The sequence below is a fragment of the Mirounga leonina genome, unplaced genomic scaffold, assembly GCF_011800145.1.
Source record: "Mirounga leonina isolate KUSES-001 unplaced genomic scaffold, KU_Mleo_1.0 Mir_154, whole genome shotgun sequence".
Classification (NCBI taxonomy): Eukaryota; Metazoa; Chordata; class Mammalia; order Carnivora; family Phocidae; genus Mirounga; species Mirounga leonina.
In genome coordinates this window covers 55,834,556-55,856,795 of record NW_023270389.1, presented here as the reverse complement: position 1 = coordinate 55,856,795, position 22,240 = coordinate 55,834,556, and the positions used below count along the sequence as shown (strand labels likewise).

Genomic DNA, 22,240 nt, shown 5'->3' with positions numbered 1-22,240 from the left:
CAGAAACTGAGCTCCAGAAAAGATGAGAGAAATATTATATCTTATGTCATAAAACTTACTATTTGTTAACAAAATATGGACTGGGTATCCTGTAAGTAATTTCCCCAAAATCTCTTTTAAATCATTTGTTTTATAGGTCACTGGATAATGAATAAACCAAATAGTCTATGAAGTCCTTCAAGACAAGACAAGAAGTACAACTTATTCATCTGTACACACTGAGAATATGACCTAATGTTTGATACATAATTCTGCCAGATTTATGATAGATAAAGGATCACATGAATTAAATTCAAAGCCCCATCAATTCTGATTTTAAAGTTTTCTGTTTCCTTGTTTTTGGTTCCACAAAAGCAATTTTTGAAAGTGCTCCTCAATAGAATTTCTTCTACAATGTATAATAAAAGTCCTACACAATATTTGTGGACTGGCCAATGGGCCAAATGTTCTTGGATTGACTGATGAAAGGTTTTCCTATTCTGAGAAAAGGACTAAGAAACAAGTTTCCTTAAAACTTCCTTTATTTTGGGGCACCTGGGTGGCTCAGTCGTTAAGCGTCTGCCTTCAGCTCAGGTCATGATCCCAGGGTCCTGGGATCGAGCCCTGCATCGGGCTCCCTGCTCCCTGCTCCGCGGGAAGCCTACTTCTCCCTTTCCCACTCCCCCTGCTTGTGTTCCCTCTCTCACCGTGTCTCTCTCTGTCAAATAAATAAAATTTAAAAAAACAAAAAAAACTTCCTTTATTTTAAGGGGAGTTGGAGAATTGGATTTTTAAATTATAGCTCTGCCTACTCTACTTAATCATGGTCTACTTAATACAGCTATACAGTATAGCTTATTATAGTAGTTAATAAATCCAATTTTGGCAGCAGATACAACTGAGTTTGAATGTGAGTTTTGCCTTTTATCAGTTGTATAAACCTGAGTAAAGATCTCAGATAGTTTTTCCATGAGATAACATAAATAAAGCACACAACAAAATGACTGGCACAGTAAACATTTAATAAACATTACTACTAATATTATAAAGAAAATACTGATATCAATGACAGATTGTGTCCATAGATATTATATAGCTAAGAATAAACTTAGTTTTTAAAAAAGATTTTATGTATTTTTTTGAGAAAGAGAGAGGGCATGAGTGAGGGGGGAGGGGAAGAGGTAGAGAGAGGGAAAGGGACAAGCAGACTTCCCACTGAGTAGGAAGACCAAGGCCTGGGTGCAACCCCAGGACCTGGAGATCATGATCTGAGCCGAAGGCAGATGCTTAAATGATTGAGCCACCCAGGCGTTGCAAGGATAAACTTAATGTTAAATCATTTCCTACTATTCCACTGCTATTGGTAAGTGTTACAAAAATATTTGATAACAGAGAGAAAGCTACAAAAAAAAAAAAAAAAAAAGAAAAGAATGAAACCGCAGTACTGAAACAAAGGAATAGTCTTAAAAAGATGAGTAAGAATTTGCTTTCTGATTAAAAAAAAAAAACAATGGCATTCCATGTAGAGCAAAAAAGCAGGTAGACAGGTATGTGGGCATAAAAGAACTCGTTTAGGGAACTGTTTACAGTGTAATTTTTGTTCAGTATATGTTCAGTATAAACATAAGTATAAAGTATATGTTGGGGAGTAGCAGGTGCCTATAAAGACAGACATTGAACAGATCATAAAGGATTTTTTTTATACTCTTCCAAGAAGCATTAAGTACGAACACAAGAGTTCATTCTTGAATCCATCCTTGCTATATAAATATTGTGCTAACAGCTAAAAGAAAACAATGTATTATTAACTGAATCTGCCAATACAATATTTTCTAACTCAGGAAAATTTCCCTTTTGTACTTAATGACAAAAGGCTGTGGCAATATGTGTGTTCAAAAGCAAGATTTTAAAAGTATGGCAGAATATAAGAACTTAAATAATACCAGCTTTTTAAAAAACTGTTGAAGAGAAAATAATTTTTCCTTCTTGCTTCCTTGGTAGTACTTTTATATTTTCACTTTGGTTTCACTTTCATATGGGTAAATGAAGTCAGAGTTAAAAGTTTCTATTCCATGTCATTCTATGGCACATTGGAAATCCTGGCACATGTCATTTTTCACTCATTCAGCTTATTTTTGGTATTAAGTTCGCAATCAAAGAACACATACATAATGATCTTTGCTCAGCAGACTTCAACACAGACCTTGATTTTCCAATTGTGTTGGAAATTTGAAGCAACATTATCAATAATTTTTAAAAGGCATACCTAGGAGTGCAGTGAGTTTGGGAAGCAGTCCAACTTGTACCATCTTATTCCTCAGTCCTGTGTCAAAGGATAAGTTTAGTAAAAGTCGGAGGGTGATATTCAGCAGATCTTCATGTTCACAAGGTATCATTTTTACCAGTTTTTCAACGATATCCATTTCCACCTATGTAATATAATAATACAAATGCAGTGAGGTTCTGTTGTACAATAAGACAGAAAAATATTACAAGTAATTTTTTCATTATTTTTCTATCCCCATCTATATCTATTTTATGTGTTAATCTATTTACTCTCATCTTAATCTATAAACCTCTAAAATCAAACTTTTGAAGAGAAAAATACATATTTCCACATCATCTCTTCCTTCCTCAGCTTAACAGTGTCAACTGGAAGACAAATTACATTGGGTTCTCGAAAACACATTATTGAATGCCACCTACTAAGGGCCAGGCCCTGTGCTAGCTCAAACAAGATCTTGTCTTGGCATTTAAGGATTCCACAATCTAAAAAGAGAGCAGAGAAATAGAATAAATAACTAAAATGCAATGTAATAAAAATGGAGGGCGCCTGGGTGGCTCAGATGGTTAAGCGTCTGCCTTCGGCTCGGGTCATGATCCCAGGGTCCTGGGATTGAGTCCCACATCGGGCTCCTGGCTCAGCGGGGAGCCTGCTCCTCCCTCTGACCCTCTCCCCTCTCATGCTGTTTCTCTCTCGCTCACTCTCTAAAAAATAAATAAAATCTTAAAAAAAAAAAAATAAAATAAAAATGGAATGCACAAAGTCCTCTGGAAGCAACATGGAAGTAACTACTAAGTTACTTAGAAGAACAGGAAAGATTTCAAATTAGGAACAAAGTTTTTTAAAATGTGTAATAATCTGATCTCGTGTTAAGAAAGGCAATGACAATTGAAGAAAAAGCCAGTGGATAGGCACTTAGGCATAAAAGAACTTGTCTGGGGCACTGCAAGTACTTTGGTATGGACATAGTATAAAGTATAAGTTGGAGAGAGGCAGGAGCCTACTAAACAGATACTAGACAAATCACAAAAAGCTTTTAATGCTCTTGGAAGAATGCCTGAATGGTTTTAAGTCCAGAGGGTGATGTGGTCAAATGAGTAGCATAAAGATAAATATATCAATACATACAGACATATATAAATATATGCATGCAAAGAATAGGACACAAATTAATAAGGGGGCATTGTATAAGGAAAGACAAATAAGCAGAGATCTAAAGTAGGTACTTAAGAATATTTTGAATTAGACAGGTATATGTGATTAGGGTCTGAATCAAAGAAAGGACAAAGAGGTTGAAGAGGAAATAATCTGAGAGATGTTAAGGAGATATGGTCAGAGCATCTGAATGAGAAGTGAAGAGAAAGCACTGAAGATGACTTTCAGGTTTCTGGCTTGGTCAATGTGTTAGGGTTCCCCAAGACTACCCCAAGGTTCAGTAATTTGCTAGAAGGACTCAGCATGTAGTCATTTTCATAACTGTGATTTATTATGATGAAAGAATGCAAAGCAAAATCAGAAAAGGGAAAAGGCACACGGAGGCAAAGTCCAGAGGTGTAAGCTTCCTAGAATCCTCTCTCCATGGTCACACAGGATGTGCTTCAGCACTGAATTGAGGCTGAGACTCAATGCCCAAGGTTTTTATTGGGGGCTGGTCACATAGGAATCCTCTGCCAGCACAAACTAAAATTCTATACTCCCGGAAAGCAAGTAGGTGTTTAGAAAATACCACACTGCTTGTGCAAACCATTTAGGCACAGTAAACTACCCTTATCAGTTAGGGAACAGTGGGAACACTCCTGAAATCCAAGTTCTCAGATGCCAGCCAAGAGTCAGCCTTGTGAGAAGGCCTATCTACGGAGAGCAGTCCCAAGCTCTTTTCTGCATAGTCAATAAGGTAGATGTAAGTTCATTAACTAAGATCTATAAGCTGAAAAGCAGGTGTAGGACAAACAGGACAAAAAATTATTTTCGTCATATTTAATTTGACCTGATATTCAGTGGATATTTGAAAATCTTATAAAACTCAGGAGAGAAGCTGGTATATGAGTAACAGCTGAAATTCTAGGACAAGGGTCAACAAACTATGGCTAGTGGGTCTAATCTGGCCCACCATCTGTTTTCACACAACCCAAGAGCTAAAAATGGTTTTGACTTTTACATTTTTAAATGGTTGAAAAATAAATCAAATGAATAATATGTCATGACACATGAAAATTTTTGAAATTCAAATTTGTTTCCATAAATAAAGTTTCATCAGAGGACAGTCATACTCATTTGTTTATAGACTACAGCTGCTATTATGCTACAATAGCAGAAGTTAATAGTTCTGGCCATTTACAGAAAAAGTTTGTTGATCCCCCCACTCTAGATGATTATAAAATTATTTCAAGACAGCTTGCTTTAGAGTGAGAACTCACAGAAGACAGAACTTATTTGGTAATCTAAGCCTTGTGGTAGCAATCAGAACAAGTTGGTTATAAAAATATCTCACATCTTTGTTACAAAGCAATGGCTAAAAAGGAGAGAAATTCTTAATACTTATGTATGTTTCTTTGATCATTAAAAAAGACATGAATAATCTTGCTCTACTTTTTCTGGCATTGGAGGTCTAAAGCATTTACTTATATATACCACCCTTGCCATATCTTTCCTTTTCTAAGATTTATTTACTTATTTTAGAGAGAGAGAGAGAGCGCACGAGCAGGAGGGGCAGAGGGAGAGGGAGAGAGACTCTCAAGCAGACTCCATGCTGAGTACAGAGCCTGATACAGGGTTCAATATCACGACCCTGAGATCATGACCTGAGCTGAAACCAAGAGTTGGGCACTTAACTGAATGTGCCACCCAGGCGTCCCCACCCATGCCATATCTTAAATGCAGTCTTTTCATTGACCTCATAAAACTCACATTGCTAATTGAGTCCTCAATATACCTTTTTCTTCTCATTCCATGCTAAGTAGCAAACATTGATTTTTATTTTTTAAGACTAAATTGACAAACCAACAATGATTTTTCCTTCAGACTTCTATCTTCACTCCACAGTCATACTGTAATCATATTCATTAAAAAGTACAAATCCATCTCCAAAGACTCTCTAATTTTGGTTCTCCCTTTCTCCTAGTTTAATCTCCTAAGCAGGCTGGGGCAGTCGTTCGTTTGTTAACTTCCTACGATTTTCACAGAGGCCAGGGACAAGGATTTGTCAAATTTATACAAAACTGTAATTTTATCACTAGCTTCATTGTTTACCATGAATAATATCTTTTCTAGCTCTATTTATTCATTCAACAAATATTTTTTTACCTGAAGCCCTTGGTATATATTAGTGAACAAGGAAGAAATGATTCCTGCCTTCATGGAGCTTATATTCTAGAAGGAGTGAAATACAGTAAAGAAGTAACTCCAGTACCTAATTATAAGAGAAAAAAACAGTACCATGAAAAAATATGAGTGAATCTGATATAATCTCAGTATGAAGAGTTGTCAAAGAAGGCTTCTCAGAGGAAAAATAATCTCCTGGATGAACAGAAGTTATCTAATGTTAATTGAAGAGGTAGAGGAAAGAGTGGCCTAGATGAAAAAAATAGCATGTGCAAAGGTGACACGGAAAATTCAGCATTCAAGGAACTCTTTAAAAATTATCCTTCTAACTACAAAGTGGAGAATGTACTGGAAGGAGGCCAGAATAGAAATAGTGAGATTAATTAACATGCTATGGAAGTAGTCAAGTAGAGGCATTAGTGATTAAGAAAAATAGGTGGAACTATGTGTCTAGCCCTATGCTGGACAGGGTGGGAGATATACAGATGAATAAAAAAAAAACTTTTTTTTTTTTTTTTTTTCTGAAAAAGGAAAAAATGAAAAGTAGGCAGAACCTCGAACTTACTCTTAGAATGTAAAAATCTGGACAGGATGTGGTTCCCACCCTAACTGCAAGAAAATTCCACATATAAAATCATAACTTAAAAAATAACCATCAGAGAGCTGAGGTTGCAAGGAAATCAACTGGCCTCAAGTATAAGGAAAATAGGCACCCTCAAGGAGATAAGGGTCATGAGCACTGGTTTATATAGGGGAGAGCCCTGGGGTTGCCACAGAACTGGGGAAGATGATTGCATGAAAAATTTTAAACGAATTGTTAAAGGTCAAGTGTGAAGTAGCCTGACTATTGAACTGTGAAGCTGTAGGGGCGCCTGGGTAGCTGGGTGACTGCCTTCGGCTCAGGTCATGATCCTGGAGTCCCAGGATCGAGTCCTGCATCGGGCTCCCTGCTCAGTAGGGAGTCTGCTTCTCCCTCTGACCCTCCCCCCTCTCATGCTCTCTCTATCTCATTCTCTCTCTCAAATAAATAAATAAAATCTTAAAAAAAAAAAAAGAAAAAAAGAACTGTGAAGCTGTAGATGCTCAGGGAGTTTGCAACCACTTGGCAAGGTCTTTTCCAAGGACCTTATCAGAAGGTCACAAGAAATACTGGGGACAAGACAGGAGATGGAAGAAAACTTCCCCTCAGTAGAGTGGGCCTGGTGAAGGGGAACTGCTGCCACGGAGGAAAAGGCATAAACCCTGTCCAGATCTTTTTCTCCTATTTCCCCTAAAAAACAAAAGACTTAAAATAAGCTTAAACGCTGTCACATCCAAAACACAGGTGAAGACCCACTTCAGCTGGGGGAAAGAAACAGAAAAAAACTCCAGAGGAGAGGTGTTGACAGGATGACTAAGAAGCCCCACTGCTGAGAACTATAACGACAGACACAAGACCAGGCTAAGACTGACCTAAGGCTAAATTAGAAAAACAAAAAAAGTCTCCTTTCTTTCCCCCTCCCTGACCCTGGTACCAGATTAGCAAAAGCCGAGTAACAAGTAACAGTAGTACATTGTTGGGAGAGGGTTAAAATGAAGTGAGAAGTCCTTTTTGAAGCACAGACACATTGGGAAAGTCTTAAGTGGAGGGTGGAACATGAACACTGAAAAAAACCCTCTGCACACCAAAGACAAAGCAATGCTACATTGGTGTGAGCTCATAATGCAGGGAGGGTAACCAAATGCAGCTCAACTCCTGACAAGAATGACTTAATCTCCCACATTAAGGCCTAGAAAATAAGGCCTGCCCATTTCCAGACATAAATAGTATTTATCTCAATCTCAACTCATCTAATGTGGTGTCTAGCTCTCAATCAGAAATTATGATTCATGAAGAGCAAGGCAGTTATTAGAACAGACTTAGATATGACTTGTATAATTATCAGAGAATTTAAAATCACATCAAAGAATTATCATTTAGTAATAAAGTGATTAATATGTTAAAGGCTCTACTGGAAAAAAATGAACAGAGAATTTGCAGAGAGAAAGATACTAAAAGAAATTAAATGGAAATGTTTTAACATACACACACACACACACACACACACACAATACAGAGATAAAGAAAACCTTCATGGGCTCATTAGCAGACCTGATATAGCTAATGACAGAATAAGTAAGCCTAGAAGTAGGTTGATAGAAATTTTCCAAACTGAACCACAAAAAAAAAAAAAAAAAGAAAAAAAGAAAACAGCAATACAGTATCTAAGAGCCATGAGACAATATCAAATGGATTAACATGCATAACTGAAATCCAGTAGAAGAGGTGCAGAATGGTACAGAAGCAATACTTGAAGGGATAATGGCTAAGGATTTTCCAAAAATGATGAAAGAATCAAACCGAGGATATAAGCTCAAAGAACCCCAAGTAGACTACAACACACACTACCACATACTTATGCCTAGAGAGATATATATTCAAACTGCTGAAAAGCAAAGATAAAATCTTGGAGGCAGGTAGAAAATAAAAGACTCATTATATATATAAGACAAAAGATAAGAATTACATTACACTTGTCAAAAACTATGAGAGCCAGAAAATAATGGAGTGATAGTTATAAAATATGTCAACCTAGAATTCTGAATACAGTGAAAATATATTCTGAAAATCAATAATGAAACCAAAAGCTGGATCTCTGAAAATATCAATTAATATTGATAAACCACTAACCTACAAAAAAAAAAAGAGAGAGAGAGGGAAAGAGAGAGAAAAAACAAATTACCAATATCAGTAATGAAATGAGGAATAATCACTTTAGTCCTTTGGACTTTAAAAACATAAGGAGGAAAAAGTACAAAAATTTTTTTTGCCCATACATTTGATAACATAGATGAAATGGACACATTCCTTGAAAGATAAAAACTGCAAAGCTACCACTCAAAAAGAAATAAATAACATGATAGTCTCACAGGTAAGAAAATTAGAAAACTCCAGGCCCAGATGACTTTCTTACTGGTGAGCTTTGTTATATATTTAAATTGAAATAATGTCAATTCTACACAAACCCTTCCAGAAAAATTGAAAATGGAATGCTACCCAACACCTTCTTTAAGAACAAAGTTATTCTAATAGCAAAACCAGACCAAGACATCATAAGAAAACTATAAACTAGTAATCCCTCATGAACACAGACACAAAAATCCTCAACAATATATTACCTAATCAAATCTAGGAATATATAAAATATATTTTATATATTGATATATATGTATCAGTATATCATGATCCAGTGGTGTTTATCCTCTGAAAGCAAGACTGGCTCAGTATCTATAGTCAATCAATGCAATTCACTATATCAACAGTCTAAAGAAGAAAAACCATGGGATCATCTCAACTGATGCAGAAAACGCATTTAACAAAATCCAACATCCATTCATGATAAAAAGTCTCAGCAAACTAGAACTGGAACTTATGTAAACTGATGGAGTATCTACAAAAAAATCTACATAACACCATCTATATATAAGATTTTATTTATTTGACAGAGAGAGAGAGACAGTGAGAACAGAAACACAAACAGGGGTAATGGGAGAGGGAGAAGCAGGCTTCCCGCCGAGCAGGGAGCCCAATGCGGGGCTCCATCCCAGGACCCTGGGATCATGACCTGAGTCAAAGGCAGACGCTTAACGACTGAGCCGCCCAGGCACCCAATACTATATTAAATAGTAAAAGACATTGCTTTCCTCCTAAGATCAGTAACAAGACAGGGGTATCCACTTGCAGCATTCCTTTTTAACATCATACTAGAGGGCTTAGCCAGTACAATAAGGGAAAAAAAAAAGGGGGGGAGAAAGAAGGAAGGAAGGGAGGGAGGGAGGAAGGAAGGAAGGAAGGAAGCAGTGAGCTGAGAAAGAACTAGCAAGCATATAGATTAGAATGAAATAGAACTTTCTATTTATAGATAACATAACTGTCTATTTAGAAAATCTCCAAGAATCTACAAAAAGTCATTACAGTTACAAAACTGAATTTAGCAAGGACACAAAGTAAATATACAAAAATCAACTGTAACTTCTGTATGCCATTAATCAACAACAGGAAACTGATCATTTATTTTTTTAAAAACTAAAATTTCTAATAGTAAAATAGGTATAAATCTAACAAAATATGTGCAAAATATATATGCTAAAACCATAAAATGGTGGAAGAAATCAAGAAAGATCTAAATAAATGGAGAGCTATACCATGTTTATGGGGGGAAATCCAGTATGGTTAATATACTGAATCCTGTCAATAGATTTAATGCAATCCCAGTCAAGATTCCAGGGCTTTTTTTTTTTTTAAGAAATAGACTAGTTAATTCTAAATGTACACAGAAAGGTAAAGAATATGAAATAGTGACAAAAATTTGAAAAAGAATAATAACATTTGAGGCCTTATACTACCTGATTTCAAGACTTACTATAAAGCTACAATAATCGAGACAAAGATTTATCAGTGAAAGCATGGACAAGTAGATAAATGAAACAGGAGAGAGTCCAAAAATGAAACCACATATATATAGCCAATTGATTTCCAACAAAGGTACACAAGCAATTGTAAAGGCAATTCAGTGGAGAAAGGATAGTTTTTTCAACAAATGGTACTGAACAATTGGACATCTACATTTAAAACATGAATCTTGATCCATACCTTGCAACATATACAAAATTAACTAAAAATGAATATCCTAGACTAAAACAAAAACAACAATAACACACTTCTTAAAAAGCCTCAGAGAAAATAGGAAGAACTTTTTGTGACCTTGAGTTAGGCAAATATTTCTTAGATACAACACCAAAATGCAATCTATTAAAAAAGGTTTTTTTGATATACTGGACTTCATAACAATTAAAACCTCCTGCTTTTTGAAAAGTCACAGAAAAGGAGAAAATACATGCAAAATATGTAACTGATAAAAGACCTATTCAAAATATAAAAAACTCTCAAAACTACATAGGAAAATAAGCAATATGAGGAATATATACCCTTTCTCTCGTTCCTCTCAAAATCATATTCTAATATGACTTATTCCCTTATTATATTGTATTTATTTAGTAAATACGCAAACTTAATTTAAATAATTAATTTAAAGACTTTTTTTTAAGTGAACTAAATTTCCTTTTAAATATATTAACTCTAAAAAGCAAGGTCAGTGTCAGTTCACATCAACAGTAAAATGAACACTTTACCTACCTCACAAATAGAGCAACCATTCCTCATCTCTACCCCTTTTAAATAAAATGGCCACAGGCCTCATCTGTTACTAATTAAATCAAGTTATTATTTTTCTATTGAAATAGCAACAGTACACACTGGTTGTTACAGCAAACTTAATAATAAAGTAAGTAACTGGAGAGTTTTTTAAAAATTAATTTGTATTTCCATTGCAGAAAATGGAATGTGAAATATGTACCCTGTAGTCCAATCAGATGGTTAAAAACTAGACATAGCCTTCTAATCATCTGTTTCTGATTGATAAAGCTCAATCCCCAAAACTAAATTTAGTAATTGCCTCAACATGCAGTGCCCTTTCAATTCTATGTCTATAAAATGGAATTTATAGTTAATTAGTACTTTTATTCAATGTTTTATATAAAAGCGACAGTTTATCAACAATCTATCAGCAAATTTATTTCAGCCTTTAAGTAATTCTTTTTCAGTGTTTCTGGAAGCCAACATCTAAAAGTTGCTTATTATTAATCTTGCTAAAATTTTTTTTTAAAAAACAAAGACAATTTTTCCCCCCTCTGGTAACAGAGAAAGAATAGGAAGCCAAATACCTGCAGATGTTTCTTTGAGCAAATTACTTAACCTCTCTCATTTTCTCCTACTTCATCTGCAAAATTAGCTAAATCTAGACATGGATGTAAGGTCTAATCAAGCTCTGAAGATTCTGATTCTATACAATGCCTTTAAATAAAATGCATTTCTTCCACAATAAAAGATGAAATGCATACTGTCTATAGTAAAAATCTGACTAATCACATAATTTTTATGACCTTGGATAAACCACCTTTCCTGAACCTCTGTTTTTCCCTCTCAATAAAAAGTTAGATTTGATGAAACAATTTATATGGTATCTTCCAAATCTATGATCTTATCAGAAAATGATTTTTAATAATTTTGAGATCATTTTTGATAGAATGAACACATAAGTTTATTTCCTAAATACAAATCTAAGCAAAACATAGTAGACACATGCTGATGGCAAATCAATTTGAATTTTGCAAACCTACTAAAGTGAACTTAATCTAAACATGTAAATGGAAGAAAATACACTTCAACTTATAGCAAAGGAAAGCAATTATTTAGCTACACTCTATTCAAGAGTATATATATATATCACCATCTCATCATATTCTTAAGATCAATGAAAACAAAAAATATGTTTTATTAATCTAAATAAATTCAATCTTAAAACAATACCAGGCATACAGTGATCATCAACAATTATATACTAATGATGAAAATGACACATACTAAATATTTGTGGTTAAAATAAAATTTTGTTTATTTCAAGTATGAGAATTCAAGGCACTTATTAAATCTGATAAATGAGTCTCAGATTTTCAAATAGCATGCTGCGTCATTCAGTGAGCATAAGGTACTTCCTAGTTCATTGAACTTAAAAAGAAGAAAAAAGAGCAGGCAAAAATACAATATATTTAGACTATCTGAAGGAGAATCCACATACACCAATAATACACAGTCATATAATGACTTGTATTAGCATGTACTTCTAAAATGGTCCTCAATGTAGTTAAGGTCAATGATTTAACAATTCTATTTCTAGGAATCTAAGAAATTAATCAGAAATATAGACAAGGAGGGGTGCCTGAGTGGCTCAGTTGGTTAAGTGTCTCTCTTAGGCTCAGGTCATGATCTCAGGGTCCTGGGATAGGCTCCCTGCTCAGTGGGGGGTCTGCTTCTCCCTCTCCCTTTGCTCTTCCCCCAACAGGGGTGCTCATTCTCTCACACAAATAAATAAATAAAATAAATAATAAAAAAAAAGAAATTTAGACAATGATGCATATACAAATGTGTTCATTCAGGTGCTATTTATAATAGCTATAATTATCAACAACTTAAATATCTGAAATCAAGGTATGGTTAATATATGATCTATTTAATGTAACACTGTTACATTAGACTTTAATGTCATGAAAAAAAGCAGATAGCTTTTATTCTATCTTTACATTATTTCTGAATTGTGTATATTTTTCAGAAGGAGAAATACCATATAATCAACTTGTATTTCTTAAAGACCACTGTATCAACACAATATAAGATGGTAAACAGGAACCTACTATAATAATTCAAACAAGAAAATGAAGAGGGTATAAAGAAAGAGGGCATGAACTAATACAAATGTACTGAGAATAGAAAGAAGATATAACTTCAAGAGATACTTAAGAAACAGAATCAATAGGTTGTGGCTACCAACTGGAATGGCAGGTCAAAAAGGAGAGACTGGGCTAGACTGTAATTCCACACACTAATATCAGAAATGTAGAAGAAAAGATGATATAAGGGAAGATAATAAGCCAGATGATTCTGAAGCACAATCTTAAATATAAATTACTTTCTACATATTATGTTTAACATGGAAAGATTCATCCTATGTAATATGCTAGAAAAAAATTTTTAAACAGATAGTTTCAATTAAGTAGAATAAGAACTAATAAGGAATATATTTCCCAATGAAGTCATTTAAGTGAATTATTGCTATTGTAAAATTTTCATTCAGAATTATCTCAGTAGGGGAATAATATGTTTACTTTTATCAAAATATCTAACTTGAAAATGGTGAACATGGAGTATTTAAATGTAAGTTACCATATCATTTTTATTCTCCATAAAAATGCTGAGTTTCTTCAAGAATGACACAACTAGAATAAGCAGCTCAAAATTGTCCCGATCAAGAGCCTTCACCAGCATGTGAACTATGTTCTTGTTCCTCATCTTCAGTTCTGTACGTGTATCTTCAGCAAGATTCAGAAGCAAATAAAGAGCAACTAGAAGAGTAAAATGGATGAGTGTTAAATGACTGGCATATTGAATCAACAATTTAATAAATCATTTCTACTCAGCATAGTAACAGATGTAGTTCTAAGAAGATAATACATTATTTTGAAAATTTTAACTTATTAATTGGCTCATTAGGAAACATTTGTTATTATTGAGAAATATATATATGTTATATAAAATAAAAAATACAGAGATATAAAATAATTTTCTTATGATGCTGAGGACGACACTCATCAAATTAAGATAATGATTCTTACCCTCTTGGAGTTTCGAGCTTAATAGTAAGCAAATGGCATTAAAAGTATATGTTGATAAATAATAAAACTGGCAGACAGGAAAAAATAATTTTATACATGTAGAAAACAAGGTAAAACTTCAATAACTAGGAGCTGCTATGTTAAAAAGAACTATAATCTAAGAACAAACTAATGGGTACCAGAGGGGAGGTGGGTGGGTGATAGGTTAAATAGGTGATGGGGATTAAGGAGCGCACTTGCTGAGATGAGCACAGGGTACTGCATGCAATTGTTAAATCACTATATTGTACACCTGAAACTAATATAACACTGTATGTTAACTAACAACAACAAAAAGAACTATAATCCAAAACATACAGTATAGCTAGAGCTAAGTATGAGGATACTAAAATCTATTTTATACATTCAAGCTGATTTTCTGATAGTTACTACAGAAAATGCCATGTCAAATTCAGTAATGCAATTGTTATACTAGACAAAGTTAGGCACTGGCTACTAATTCTAAGCAAAATTTCTTTTAGATAACTTTAATAAAAATGCTTAGGTTCTCATAAGAAACTCATATGATTCTTCCCTTTTGACAGTGAGAATTTGTAATATATAATGTTTTCCATTTTGCCTTGACTGACAGGAAGCTTCAGAGTGAAGACCTGAAAGGTTTCTGTCAGACTGTAGGCTATTATGATCAACACAATCCTATGGCCTTGGTTTACTCATCATTTTAGCATTTCATTTCATGTATTCTTATAATCCATCACTATACCTTTATGAAAATAAGAAATATATGCAATAGTTGTAAATATTTAATTTACTTAACAAATATTTGAGCTGTAAAGGCAATTCATACTAATTAGGGCTACTGTATGCCAGGCACTGTACTAGTTGATATATAAACAGTAAACCATTTTATTTTTAAGAAAACTTTATGGGGCAAGATTGATTATAAAGTTTACAGATGAGCAACCTCAGATTCAGAGAAGGTAAATAACTTGCCCTACCCACAGAGCAAAGAAGTGATGGAGCTAAATTAAAATTCAAGCCCATCAGAATCCAAAGCTCACATATTTACACTACTGCATCATGCTGACTTTCCATGCAAGGCACTATTAAAAGGTTTTAAAGTTGTGTTGATATCTAAAGTCTCTTTCAGATGGGAGGAGGGGAGTGTTCTAGGACCTAGACTGTTCCAGGGACCTTGGACTTTTTTAGCCTTACATGTTGGCTGCACATAAGCATTGCACAATATCTCTGGAGCAGCAAAGGAAGCCCTGGATGGGGTTCTATGGCAGCTATGCTCAACCTTCAGATCAACTGACTGGGCTGTTTTCATTAGGAAGTTTCTGCAGGATCATCTGGCCCCATTTTCCATGCTGCAGGATTGTTCTGACGCCATTTTCCACTCTGTCTTTTCATAGACAGAAGTTGTTCCCTGTAAATACTGTGGGAGGTGTTGACTATCTTTGATGTATTTTAGATCTGTTCCCCTAATACTCATGTCAACAAAAGGCTTGTTTCTCTGTCTGAAACCAAGCAATACGCTTAAAAAACTGGGAATTAAAAATTTGTGGTGTATGTTCTCTGATTTAAAGTGTTTTTGCACTAAATGAATCAATTTCTTTTTTTTTTTTAAGATTTTATTTATTTATTTGACAGAGACAGAGCGAGAGAGGGAACACAAGCAGGGGGAGTGAGAGAGGGAGAAGCAGGCTTCCCACTGAGCAGGGAGCCCGATGTGGGGCTTGATCCCAGGACCCTGATATCATGACCCGAGCCGAAGGCAGACGCTTAACGACTGAGCCACCCAGGTGCCGCTCAATGAATCAATTTCTATAAAAAAAATTTTTAATGAAGTTGTATTGAAAAAGCAAATAGTAGTCTTCTGCTTGTAACCAAGAGAGATATAATGGGTTGAACAGTGTTCTCCCAAAATCATGTCCGACAGAACCTTAGAATTTGACCCTACTTGGAAATGGGTCTTTGCCGAGGTAATTAGTTAAGATGAATCATAATGGATTAGGGTAGACCTCAAATCCAATGACTTGTGTCCTTACAAGAATAGGAGAGGACATGGATACAGTGGGAGGGTGGCCATGTGAAGATGGGGGGAGAGACTGGAGCAATGCAGCTACAAACCAAGAAACACCAAGGATACTAGAAGCCACCAAAAGCTAGGAAGAGAAAAGGAAGGATCCTGGAGCCTTCAGGGGGAGCATGATCTTGCTAACACTGTGATTTTTGCTTTCTAATCTCCAGAAACTGTGAGAGAATAAATTTCTGTTGTCTTATTAAAGAGCTACTTTGTGGTACTTTGTTTTGGCAGCCCTAGGAAATTAATACAACAGAGTAATGGGTACCAGATTTAAACTCTTACCTGAAACAACAACAATGACAACAACCAGACGAAAATATACAAAATAAAGATTTTCACAAAAATGAACATCAGATAATGAAGGACAGTGACCCAAAACATAAGAAATAAATGAGATGGCCTTGTGACTGCTCCAGAATACTGCCTTGAGAGTTTCTAGGTCATGACACAGAGGGAAAATCCTGGTAGAACCCAAAAGAATCCTAGAATTGAAGAGAGGGAACCAAGATACCAAGGAAGCCAAAGTGGCTAGATTTCACAGAAAAGAATGCCATCGAGGAGAAAACTGTACAGAAAAAGAATTCTGAACTTCTGCAGAGGACTACCTTGTATATTGAGCAGAGCACTAACTAGTTAGGAATCTGAGGCTGAAAAGAGAACAAAATAAGAGAATTAGAAGAAAAAGTATGTGGTACACACACAAGGCTAGAAATAATGCTTGTTTCTACCAGCCATACTAGAAACTTCATAATTCATGGACATTAGGTAGAGTACTCAGAAGGGTTTTGCCCTGAAAGTAGGGAAATAATAAGTTTTAGACTAAATGCTGCTTATGTCCACACCAACAAATCATAACAGAAACATTCAAAAGTATCAAACTGCTTCCAAGTAATTTAACTATGTCCCAGAAGAAAGTTCAAAAATATTTTTAGGAATGAAAAAATATCTAACACCAAACAATATAAATTTTACACTGTCTGGCATTCAATCAAAAATTATCCACCCTTCAAAAGATCAGGAAAATACAATGTATAAGGAGAAAAAATCAGCCAATTGAAACGGACACCAAGGTTAGAATGTTCAAACAGAAACATTAAAACAGACATAACTGTTTTCCAGATGTTCTGAAACTTAGGTAGAGACATGGAGGATACAAAAGATTCAAATTAACTTCTAGCAATGGAAACTATAATGAGTTAGATGGGATTATACTAAATGGGATTGACAGCAGTTTAAGAGACTGGAGAAGAAAAGACTAGTGAAATTGAAGACATGGTCATAAAAACTTTCCAAAATTAAACAAATGGAAAAAAAACCTAGCAAAAATATAAAGATTATCAGTGGATTATGGAATAATTTAAAGTGGCCTAATTTACTTGTAATTAAAGTCCCTGAAGAAATAATAACCAATAATTTTCCAATATGATAAATATTATAAACCCACAGTTCTAATGAACCTAAGAACAAGAAACATGAAGAAAACTAAAGCAAGGCACATCATAATCAAAACTGTCAAAACAAATGATAAAGAGATAATCTGAAAACAGCCAGAGAAAAAGAAACTTTATACAGACAAAAAAAGAAAAAAAAGGAAGGATGACAGAAGACTTGTCAGTAAAAACAATACAAACAAGTCAACAATGGAAAAATGTCTTTGGTATATAGAAAGAAAAGTCACTGTTAAATTCTAAACCAGTGAAAACATTTCAAAAAAGAAAAAAAATATCTTTTTCAAACACACAAAAGATAAAATAATTCATCATTAAATCTGTCCTACAAGAAATATTAAAGAAAATCTTTCAGGCACAAAAACAACCTACTTGTGTTGAACCTACTCAAAAATAGTATCAGTGGAAATGGTAACTTTATTTTCTTAATATTTAAATATCTTTAAAATAAAAATATTTCTATGTAAATTATATTTTAGGATTTATAATATATAAGTATATATATATGTGTATATATATGTGTATATAAGTATATATATGTATATAAGTATATATATATGTATATAAGCATGTATATGTCTGCATATGTATGTATAACTAAGATGTATGTATAACTAATATTAATTATAACAGCAGAAAGTTGAGAAGGGAAGAAATGGGAGTAATGGTTCTTATACCACAGATGAAGTGGTACAATGTTACCTGAAGGCAGACTTAACTTATGATAAGTTAAATATGTAAACTTGGGGGCAGACAACTTAATGATTAATTAAAGATGTATAATATAAATCTTAAAGCAACCAATGGAACAAAAGAGTCATAGCTAAGCCAACAATGGAGATAAATAGACAAAAAACAAAAACCCTTCATCCATAAGAATGCAGACAAGGAGGAAAAAGGGGAAAAGATGAAAAAAATAAATAAAAGCAAGACTCAGCTATGTGCTATATATAAAAAAAAATTTAATATAAAGATATAAATACATTAAAAGTAAAAGGATGGACAAATAAACAACATGCTAACACTAGTCACAACAAAGCTGGAGTGTCTATATTAATATAAGGAAAAGTAATTTCATTTTTTTAAAGATTTTATTTATTTATTTGAGAGAGAGAGAATGAGAGAGAGAGAGAGCATGAGATGGGGGAGGGTCAGAGGGAGAAGCAGACTCCCTGCTGTGCAGGGAGTCCAACGCGGGACTCGATCCCGGGACTCCAGGATCATGATCTGAGCCAAAGGTAGTCGCCCAACCAACTGAGCCACCAGGCACCCAGGAAAAGTAATTTCAGACAAAAGAATATTATCAGAGGTAATGAAGATCATTTCATAATGACAAGGACAAACTAATCAAGAGGACATGACAATCCTCTATCTTTCCATCCTTAAGAATAAAGCTTTAAAATTCATGGAGCAAAACCTGATATAACTGCAGGAAAAACAGTCAAATCCATAAATTTAGTCAGATATTTTAATATTACTCTTTGACTAATTAATAGAACAAGTACAGAAAACACAACAAGATGTAAAGACTTGAACACATTAGCAACCAACTTCTCAGTGATATTTATAGAACATTCCACAGAACAGTATCAGAATGCACATTCACCTGCACACACAACATTTGAAACCATATTCTACACCATCAAACAAGTCTCAATAAATTAAAAATTCAGTTCATAAAAAGTATTTTCTCAGAGAGTGAGGAAGATGGCAGTGGAGTAGAAGGCCCCTAGGCTTGTCTCATCCAACTAGATAACTATCAATCCTAAATACCCCAGAAATCAACCTGAAGACTGAAAGAACAGACTCCACAATGAAAGGGAGAGGAGAGGCCACATCGAAGAAGGTAGGAAGTGCAGAGACATGGCTTAGAGGAGAAATGGACTGTGGGTGCTTCAGAGGGGAGGGAGCCATGGTTGTGGAGAAGGGAGAGAGAGAGAGAACTGGGGAACACACAAGGAGAATGTTTCCCCAAAGCCACTGGCTTGGAAAACAAGAGGGGTTGAATTTCCTGAGTTCTTGCACAATGGGGCTTAAAGCCTGGAGTTTTAAAGGTCAATGGGCTTGGCTGGAATAGAGTCCTGAGGGCACTACCCTACTCCTGGAGAGATGCAGGCAAACAACCCAGGGGCAGACAGTGTGGAAACAGCAATCTGAAGAATCCTTGGGACACAAAGTGGGGAGATTATTTGCTCTTCTAAGAGCATGTCCCAAAGAGGCAGCATTCACAGAGATACCTCTCTGGGAACAAAGGGGCTGGATGGTGCCATTTCCTACCTCTGCCCCTCAGCATAAACAGAGAGCCCCCTGTAGGAAGCAGCACAGTGCCCACACTCGGTCAAACCTGCCTTAGTCCCAGTGCAGTGGACCCCTCCCACAGAAGATCAATACAACCCCTGCTCACACCATGTTTCCTAACCAGAGAGTTCTTTTGCAGGGCTTCAGTTCTGTTGGAAGTGGTGTCAGATCTCATTTCACAAGAAGACCACATGACACCTAGTTAAAACTTGCCATATTCAGATGAGAAACCAAATGCTGCCCACAGCAGGGAAGGAGAGCCTCTGCAGATGACTGGCCTGAAGGACAGAGCAAAACTCAACAGCAGGGCGCATGCGGCACATACCAGAGACACTCCCTGAAGGGCCAGGCCCTGGGCACTATATGACCTCTTCATCATAAGGCCATCACTTTCAGGAACAGGAGACATAACTGGGTTTTACAATACACAGAAGAAGGCATAGATGTAGACAAAAATGACAAGATAGAGGAATTTATCCCAAATGAAAGAGCAAGATAAGGCCAAAGCCAGCAATCTAAGTGAAACATATATAAGTAACATGCCATATTAAGAATATAAAGCAACAATCATAAGGATACTCACTGGGCTTGAGAAAAGAATAAAAGACATCAGTGAGACCCTTATCACAGAGATAAAAGAGTTAAAAAAGAATCAGAGATGGAGAATGCCATAAATGAGACTGGAAACAGGCTTGATGCAATGAAGTAGGCTGAAAGAAGTAGAGGAATGAATTGGTGACATCAAAGACAGAGTAACAGAGGGTAATGAAGCCGGAGAAAACAGAAAAAGAATTATGCAACATGAGAACAGACATAGGAAACTTGTAAGTAACTCCATCAAATGTAATAACATTTGTATTATAGGAGTCCCAGAAGACAGAGAAAAGGGAACAGAAAATTTATTTGAAGAAATAAAGAAAACTTCACCAATCTGGGGAAAGAAACAGTCTTCACAGAGAACTCCCATCAAAATAACAAAAGCAGGGCAACACCAAGACATATTGTAAATTAAATTTGTAAAATATAGTGATAAAGAAGAAATCTTAAAAGCAGCAAGACAAAAGAAGTCCATACCTTACAAGAGAAGATCCACAAAGGTAGCTGGAGATTTCTCAACAGAAACCTAGCAAGCCAGAAGAGAGTGGCATGATATATTCAAAGTGCTGAATGGGAAAAATCTGCAGCTAAGGATACTCTATCCAGAAAGGCTATCATTCAGAATAGAAGGAGAGATAAAGGGTTTGTCAGAAAAAATCTAAAGGAGTTCATGGCTACTAAACCAGCCCTGCAAGAAATATTAAAAGGGCCTCTTTGAGTGCAAAGGAGAGACCAAAAGTGAAAAAGACAAGAAAGAATCAGACAAAATCTCCAAAAACAATGAAAAAACAAATAATAAAATGACAATAAATACATCTATCGATAATTACTTTGAATGTAAATAGATTAAAGGCTCCAATCAAAAGACATAAGGTGTCAGAATGGATACATCTATATGCTCCCTATAAGAAACTCATTTTAGACATGCAGATTGAAAGGGAGGAGATGGAGGAAAATTTATCATGCAAATGGATATCAAAAGAAAGCTGGAGTAGCAATACTTGTATTGGACAAACTAGACTTTAAAACAAAGAGTGTAACAAGAGATAGATAATGCACTATATCATAATAAAGGGGACAATCCAACAAGATCTAACAACTGTAAATATTTATGCACCAGAATGGGAGCACCAAAATATATAAAACAATAACAAACATAAAAGAACACGGTAATAGTAGGAGATTTTAACACCCCACTTACATCAATGGACATATCATCTAAACAGAAAATCAATAAGGAAACAATGACTTTGAATGACACACTGGACCAGATGGACTTAACCAATATATTCAGAACATTCTGTCCTAAAACAGCAGAATACACATTCTTTTCAAGGGCACATGGGGCATTTTCCAGAACAGATCACATATTAGATCAGAAATCAGGCCTCAACAAATACAGAAAGACAGATCATACCAGATACCTTTTCTGACACCACATTATGAAACTAGAAGTCAACTACAAGAGAAAATCTGGAAAGACAACAAATACATGGAGGTTAAACAACATGCCACTAAACAAAAACCAGGAAATCAATGAAGAAATTAAAAAAAAAAAAAACATGGAAACAAATGAAAATGAAAACACAATGGTCCAAAACCTTTGGGATGCAGCAAAAGTGGTTATAAGAGGGAAGTACATAGCCATACATGCCTACCTTAGGAAGCAAGAAAAATCTCAAATAAACAACCTAACCTTACAACTAAGGGAGACAGAAAGAACAAATGAAGTCTAAAGCCAGCAGGAAATAATAAAGATCAGAGCAGAAATAAAAGATATAGAAACAAAAACAAAAGCAAACAATAGAACAGATGAATGACACAAACAATAGAACAGAAAAAAACAAAGCTGGTTCTTTGAAAATATTAATAAAATTGATAAACCTCTAGCCAGACTTATCAAAAAGAAAAGAGAAA

General features: G+C 35.0%; 1 protein-coding gene across 1 annotated transcript in view; it reads right to left on the bottom strand.

Moving 5' to 3' along the window:
• KIFAP3 (kinesin associated protein 3) overlaps positions 1-22,240 on the bottom strand; it is a 187,573-nt gene that overhangs the window by 93,333 nt on the left and 72,000 nt on the right. Inside the window, exons 9-10 of the mRNA XM_035010840.1 lie at positions 13,443-13,621; positions 2,246-2,408 (exon numbers count right to left, since the gene is read on the bottom strand). Of these exons, the coding sequence (XP_034866731.1) occupies positions 2,246-2,408; positions 13,443-13,621 (342 nt within the window). The remainder of the gene's footprint in view (positions 1-2,245; positions 2,409-13,442; positions 13,622-22,240) is intronic.